This window comes from Charadrius vociferus, unplaced genomic scaffold (genome assembly GCF_000708025.1).
Source record: "Charadrius vociferus isolate BGI_N301 unplaced genomic scaffold, ASM70802v2 scaffold486, whole genome shotgun sequence".
NCBI lineage: Eukaryota > Metazoa > Chordata > Aves > Charadriiformes > Charadriidae > Charadrius > Charadrius vociferus.
Window position 1 is genome coordinate 78,801 of NW_009648965.1, and position 7,988 is coordinate 86,788.

Genomic DNA, 7,988 nt, shown 5'->3' on the forward strand with positions numbered 1-7,988 from the left:
TGGGCCGCTCGGTGGCCGCCGGTCGGTGCCCGTCCCGGGCTGCTCCCCCGCCGGAGCGGTCTGCCATCGTCGGTCTTTCCGACAGTCACCGCCCGGCCCAGGGCTTTCCGCGGCTCTGCCCTCCTCCCCGCCGGTCATCAGCTACACAAAAGGCTTTCACCTTTTGCGGCCCTTAATTCACACAAAGAAACTTCGTAGCACAGTCAGGGCCCAGTCTCCATCCTCAGGCATTTATTTTAAGAAGCAGAATACCGTGTCCGCATGCAAGAATTTATTGATTTTTCTCTCTTGATTGTTTTTGAGTAAGAAAAAAAAAAGTTTGGTTTTTTTTAATGACTTACAAAAATTAGCTGAAGATATTTCCATAAGTAATTTTGAAGGCCAATTAATGCCAGATAGATCCCAGTGGGCAGGTCTGTGGAACAGAGGAAGTTTTGCAGAGATCTAGTCAGCAGCACAGTGCTGAATGGAAAAAGCAGATGCATTTGCCAGTTTTCTGATGGCTCTCGCTGTTCCCCCACATAACATCTGATCTCAGTGAGATGAATGTCCCTCTATTCCCACACGCAGGCAGGTGGGTAAGTTTGTGTGCTCCGTCGTTCGCTTAGTCTCCTAGCCAAAGCAATCCCAATATTATTCCTTCTCCTCTTAACAAATCTCGGGCAAAAGGTTTGCTGTAAGCTCTGCGTACTGACGTGCACTGCAGGAGAAAACGCTGACCAAACCTGTCGCAGCCACCTTGAACAGAAGAAATTAAGCGTAGGGCATAAAATTGTGGATGGGACTCATACAAAACATTTGTAGGAATAAATTTTCCCACTTTCAATATTTCAGCAGCTTGCAGGAGAGAACTTACACTTATTAAATGTCTTCACAACAGCTTTCATGTTAGAGAAGGACTGAAAGCTTTTGTTTTTTTCAGTTTTCCTCGTGGCAATAAAGTTGAAATGTAGCAGCTCTTCAAAACGGAGCTTCTCATAGAAGTTGTAACCACAGGTCTTAACTTTTCATCACTTAAATATTGAACAGAACCATTGTGAATGTGGGTGAGGGAAGGAGGGGACACATGTGGTGTGTATCAAGCATCAGTGTAAATCAGAAAGGTGTGGTAAAAGGGATTTCCTGCCTGGAAGCAAAGCTTTCATATTTCTTAAGATCTGTTTGCAAACTCCAGGGCTAGAGTTGCTGGTAGCTTGCATCTTTTTGTGCTGAGGCTGCATTGAGCGCTTCACTAGAGGGATCCAGTTCTCCAAAATGAAATCCTGATGCCACTGCGACTCTGCCCTGCTGTGCTGGGTCTGAGCAGCCATCTTCTCCTTTCGGAGCACTGATCTGGTTTTCGTTGCCTCATCTGTGGCTCACCCAGGACCTGCTGGGGATCAGGGCATGCACAAACGTGCAAGCAGATGCCCTTGCTGCGAAGAACTTACAGTCTGAGCAGACAGCACAGAAAAAAGAAGGCAATCAGCACCTGAGCATGGGAGAAGCCAGCAAGCATCCCGCTAGGTACTCTTCCTCCTCCCCAAGTTATCTGGGGTGGTTGGGGTTGTTTTCCATGTCTGTGGGCTTTTGTATGTCCAGCATCTACTTTCTGAAATTTCTGGTCTAAGCTGTAGTGGCACAAGAGTGGGGAAGAAGCTGGGGGGCTCGACTCGTTAAAAAAGTCAGAAAATAATTAAAAGAGAAATCAGCTAATTTCTAAGTCTTGTGCATCACCTTAGTAATTTTTAGTGATGTGACAAGTGATAGGTCGGTTGTTGTCTGCTTTGAGTGTTTGTCTTTTTGTCTCTTCACCCTGCGGCTGCCACAGGCTCACCCCAGTGCCTGGGCTCTCTTTGCAGCCCCCCTGCGTGTTCCCATGCCTTGTGTTCCCATGTGGCCTGCTCATAGACGGGGAGGGAAGGGCACATCTTATGTTCCTCTCAGCTGTAGCAGCTCAACGGGACGAAGGGCACGTGTACAAGACTGCTCAGAGAACTGCAGTTACTCTGTGAGTGGTGTTCACATCACACTGGACTCCTCTGCGTTCTCACAGGCCACCCCTGTGTGGCCAGCTCAGGCATTCAGATGGGCAGCAGCAGCAACAGGATTGCTTTGCAGCATCCTTCATGGATTCCCTGCCCTGTGACAATGCCTGCTGGAGTTTGCATGAATCTCTGTGTGGAGATCTTTGCGCTGTAAACCCCATTCTGCTACCCCATTGCCCTCCAGACCGGGTATTCCTCATTGCTGCCTTTGATGGTCTTTTCTGTCTCTGTAGTGCTCCACCTTCCTGATGATCAAACGTCCTCAGAGGTTCACTCTACCCTTTCGCCTCTGTTTAAAATTATTTTTTTTTCCCTTTCGAACTGTTACAGCCATGCATACCTCCACCTTCTGAAAATTGCTTTTACTGAGACCTGCCTTTGGGTTCACCAGACCATCTTTTTCCTCTCATTTCTTCCACAGAGAGCATGGGTGTTCTCCGAGGGTTATAGTAGTTGCTTTTGACTTGTATCTAAAATGTGCTTCTTTTTCCTGAAATAAGGTGTTTCCTTTCGGCTTCAGGGTCATTCTTTTCTTGTACAAATTCTTCCTGGAAGTGCAAACCTGGAAGTATTGTGTAATACCGGGTGTGCACGGCATCTTTCCTTTGTAACTCTGAACAGCCTCACCCCAGTCCAGACCAGTCATGTTTGGGCAGTCAAGGTAACAAAGTGGTGAGTGATCTGTGGTGGCAGCTTGCGATGCCCACGAAGAGGGTGCGTGTGGCAACTTGTTTCAGCACCGCACATAAAGCTGGCACAGCAGTTTCATCACCTGGTGGCAGATTTGTCCGTACCTGACAGAGCAACTTGTAAAAGCGATTGCCTATGATGAATGGTTTAGGTGAGCTGTGGGGTGTGCAGACCCTGTTGATGGTAGCATGGCTATATGTACCCCCTGCACCTTGCTAAATATTAGAAGGTCATCTAAGTAATCAGTTATATTAACGCCCCCGTCTGTAGTGCACACCAAGGGGCTGCCATCCCGTGCAGCCCCTGCTTTGCATGGTCAGTCCTGGAGTCGCCCCTATTTGGATATGGCATTGGCCAGCCTCAGGTCTGTCAGAAACAGAAAACCAGTTTAGTGTATGTCAAGCTCTGTGGAACGGGGAGGTGGGGCTGTGCCAGAGACTTCTTGACGTTTGGTGATCAAGAGGTGTAACATTTTTAGCCTGAGAGACTTTTCTCTCCCTTAAATGGTGTTTCTCTCTTTGTGGCCTGCTGAGTTGGTTTTTCCTCACCAGCTGTGCTGAGGGTTGTGCTTTGTTATACAGAGATGTGTTTCTCTCCTGCCATAGGCACACATCTCATCACTGGGCAGGTACCAAGATGTAAGGTCTCATGCTCAAGTCTATGTAGTAGACCTTTCTTCTCCTTTTGCTGTTGGATCGTCTACCAAGCAGTCTCTTTCGCCTGTCCTTTCAACTGACTCGCGTGTGAGAAGCATCTGAAGAACAGGACAATAAGAAATATTGGTCTGCAGGAAAACAGGCTTGAGGATCTCCTTTTTGGAGCAAACGCACAGGGCTGCCTGTTTGCTCAGGCTATAGTTGCTGGTACAAAACCTCTTCTGAAGCTGGGTTTGCTAAAACCTGACTCACGTGCTGCCCTGCAGCTTGGTGTTGGAGTGTTATGTGTGGTGTGGAGACATGGTGTTGGTTCAGCAAGGGATGCTGCAGGTGCTATCTCGGTGCCTGAACCCAGAGCCCATTTTGGAAGCTCCCTGCTGGTGCTAGAGCATGAGTCTGGTGGGTTAATGTGGAACTTCCTCATGCGCAGGGTCGTCCTCAACTGCCTCTCACCTTGAAGCCACGCTCATCAGCTTTGGACAACCCATGGTGGCATAAACATTGCTTAGAGTTTCCCCCTGTGCCTATGTGCTTTGAAGGAAAACTCATGGGAAAAGGAGAGCTTGTAGCTGGAGTTCTTCGAGATGTGTTGGTCCAAGCCTATGGCTTCTCTGTCCTGTCCCTCAGGCTTTGTGTAGCCTATTGGGATTGTATGGCTGAGAAGAGACCAAAGGACATTTACCACACACCGCCAGTATGTCCCTGTGTGGACCATGGGAGGGAGAGGGGAAGGGGAGCACATATGCATGCTGTAGGTAGTGCGTCAGAAAAGTTTCTGAGCTGAAGTGCATATGGACAACACATTTCAAAAATGCTCTCTTAATTGCTGGTAAGTTACTTCCTTCTATTTTATCTCCTTTTTTGGAGAGGATACTGGGTATCTGGAAAAATGGCCAATTACCACAGGAAAAAAAAAAAAGGAAAAAGACATGTTTCTTATGCCTTCCATACTAGTTGGGAGATTTTGTCGTCTAGCGTGGGAAACTTCACATTATGCTGTGTAATCCTGGCATAGGTTTTGTGGGCGTCGTTTCAGTCTGGGAATCCATTCCTTCAGATGCCTTCGGGTACCTGGCGCTGCAGCTGAACCGCGAGATTTGTGCAGCACTGGGAACGCCGTTTCACCATAGCTCAGCCTGTATTTCACAGGCGGCTGCTAGGATGCCGTGCTTTTAGAGGATGTGCCAGGCTCTTAGGGATCAAGTGGAAAGGAAGATAATAAACTGCTAAACGACCTGAGGATTCCTTGATAGATGTGTGTGGTTGTTACGGGGGCTGGAGCTGACCTCAGCCAAGGCTGCTGCTCCCACTCTTCTGCCCCTTCTGGCATGTTCCTGCCCTCTCCCATTCCTGGAGCCTGAGTTTATGTGGTAAGTCAGTTCAGGGAGCTCAGCTAGCCAAAAACCTGATGGTGGAGACGCGATTGCTCTTCAGCTTGTTCAGCCGCCTGAAGGGATTAATGGTGCGTGACCAGGGAGGTGTAGAGGACAGTGCTGGGAAAGGAAAGCCTGCAGAGAAAGGTAGGACTGCAGCAGCCTCAGCCTTGGTCAGATTAAATCCTACAAAACTGTGTCTTGAAGGTGGTGAAGCTCATCTCTTGGTTCTCTGCCACCAAAAGGGATAGTCCCTGTGCCTGCCTTCTTTTTGCTTTGTGCTGTGTCCTCCTGCTGCGTCCCTTGTGTTGGCTCTGGCACATTTCTGATCCTCTGCTAAGCCAGCAGTAAACTAATTCAGGAAAGGAAAAAAAAAAAGGCAACTGTTTTACTGTGAATGTAGTGAGCAGGATGATGAGGGTCGTCGTGGGGTATGAGGATACCAGAGGCAGAGCGAGAGAGGGTTGTTGCCATGTGGCTGGGACTGCCCCTTGGCTCCGCCAGCTCATAAAACTTTGCAGCAGGTGTTTCTGAATGAAGAACCATCCTGTTCTCCCAGCAAAAATGAGCAAACAAGTTTTCCTCTATTCAAGGAATCACCTTCTGTTTCTGGTCACTCAGAGCCTCTTTTTTTTTTTTTTATATATTTTTTTTGGTCTGTCTAAGTGTCCCTTTACAGTTCAGGCATCTGTCTGAGCTTGCAGAGGAAACTGCTGTTTTTTCACCCTCCGAGCATTTAAAACGCAGCCCCTTTGGGAGGGCTGCAGCACTGCAGACATTGCAAGCGCTCGGTCCCCAAGATGGGTAGATCCTCTGATGTCCTTCGGTCTTCTGGGATTTGCCAGACCTGGCTGCTCCGCGCCTTGATGTGAGCTCCGAGGCAGCCCTCCTGCTCTCTAGTTCCCAGGGACCACAACTGCAGGGAAGGAGCTGCAACCTGCGCTGCCTGGCAGGGATTTCTGTGGAAGGAGCTCCAGTGCTTAGTTGTTTCCTCAGAAATTAAAAAAAAAAAAAAAAAGAGGCTGTAGAAATCACCTTACACAAAGTGAGGGAGGTACTGCCTGTGCGGGAGATAATTCCAAAGATTGCCTGTTTATCTCAATTTTTTTTCTTCTTAAATTTCAAGCTGTTAAAATCATGCATGAAAATTGCTTTAATAACTGCAGGAAATGGCACAATCAGGCAATTAGATCCTGATTTGTTAGCTATTTGCTGGTGTATGGGTGAGATGAAAGATTTCTGTTGTTATATGTTTGATCCTTTATAATAAACATCCTAAATTCTGTAAAAAACATGACATATTTTTTCTAGTTCCACACTTTCTATGCTGCATCTTCTTCTTATGAATTAACAGTGATTCATACAAAGTTACATGCACGGGGGAAACGCATGTGACTTTTCATATACATCTATAGGTTCTAAATTATCAGTTGCTACTCAGGGAAGATGTTTTGAATTTATTGTGGATTGGTCACCGAATACATTTAGGGAAGTAAAAAGGGAATCCAATGTTAGGAATATTGGAAAAGAATTGGAGAAACTCATTGAGAACATTCTTATGCTGTAAGCAAAGTAGGTGATGACACACTAATCAGTGTAAAGAATATAGATGTGTAGAATAGGGGGATGGAAGTGATCAAAGTCACAGCTTTCGGTTGTAGAGATCAGGGTTGGTTTTTTTTTCAGCTTGGAAAAAATGACTGAGAATTTGATAAATGCTGTGAACTCAGTGGCACACAGAGAAGACAATTTGGGAATGATTATTTCCTTGTTTTCATGACACGAGAAATAGGGAGCATCCAGTGGGATTATTACATATATAACAAACAAATATGATTTTTTTTTTTTTAAATATATATCTAACGGGGAATAACTCGTGGAACTCATTGTCAGGGAATTTTTCCCAGCTAAAAGAAAGGAATGTTACTAATGTGTCAGAAATTTGCCTATTGAAGACAGACATGGTGAGGACGCAGTTTCTGGCTTGAGAAATCTTCAGGCTTTCTAAATAGAAGTTGTGTTCCCAATTTCACAGTCACTGGGCATTTTGTAATAATTTCGGCAGACTAATCTGGTTTTGAAAGCATTTTTAAATGTGTTTCTTTTAAAAAGTAGGTATTTTACAAGTTTGGCAACCTGCAATTCGTAACAGTTTTTGCTTGCTGGTGACCCATTAAACATTCCTTTAACTTCTGCACTAACACTATTTTCTAATATTCCAATTTTTTAGTAAGAATATTCATTTTTTGTGAACATAAAATAGTTGTGGGTTGTTTTGGGTTTTGTTTTGTTTTGGTTTTTTTTTTCCCCTTTTAAATTCACTTTCTAAGACTGGAAAGCTGAAGCAAACAGTCCCATTAGGAGGATGGGCAAACTCAGCTTGTTCTGGTGCCGCGGCAGTGGTGGCTGTGGCTTTTGCTGGAGTGGCGATGGCTGTGGGTAGTACGCTCTCTCACGCGCACACAGAAAGATGAGTTACTTCTCCTCTTCACCCTTCCGTCACACATCCCGTTGACCACAACCATATCCCTCTGTCCTAACCACATAAACCTGAGTCTGTTCCCTCCTTCTCCCATCTTCCAGCTGATCAGCTGCAATAGCCCTTGTCTGCTCCACGACTCCAGTGACTCCTGGAAGGGAATTGCCTATGGGCAGATGGTGGCATGAGCCACGGGAGGGGCCCTTGCCCACAGGCCGTGCTGATGCTGTGTAAATTCCCATGTGCAGAAGCTCACCCTGTGGGTCAGGGAAACCCTGACATCAGGCATCTGGGAGCTGTCTGCATGTGCTCTGTGCCATCCTGGAGGTTTTGGAGCTTGGGAGCTCTCTGATCTGGTACTGGCACGGTGGGAAATGGTTAGTGCGACCCCTTGGTGCAGGTGACTCACAGAAAGGGACTGCTAGAGCTCAGCCAGTCCCGGGGTGGCTGTCTTGCCCTGGGATGGGATTGCTGTGCCCGTGTCACTCCTGAGGGGTGTTTTCTAACTTGTTCTTCAAAGTTTCCGTCGGTAGATTGGGTGACCTCCATAGGCGGCATGTGTATCGGCTCTGGAGATGTACGGGTCCCAACGCGGGACAGAGAAATGTGCAGGCACTCAGAAACACAACGCAGCCTTTGGCAAAGCAGCATCCTCTGTCCCGGGTTGGCAGCCTGGCGAGGGGCGAGCTCCTGCGGGAGCCCGGCATCCCAGCCGCTCCCGGCCGGTGGGAGGCAGGCCGGGGATGGGGGGCGAGGGAGGGGG

The 7,988-nt window shown here is 47.3% G+C and overlaps 1 protein-coding gene across 1 annotated transcript in view; it reads left to right on the forward strand.

Annotated features, from left to right (window-relative positions):
• The window catches only part of LOC104288816 (Hermansky-Pudlak syndrome 1 protein homolog), a 118,537-nt gene that overhangs the window by 2,012 nt on the left and 108,537 nt on the right, over positions 1-7,988 (forward strand). Inside the window, exon 2 of the mRNA XM_009887688.1 lies at positions 4,808-4,893. Within this exon, the coding sequence (XP_009885990.1) occupies positions 4,808-4,893 (86 nt within the window). The remainder of the gene's footprint in view (positions 1-4,807; positions 4,894-7,988) is intronic.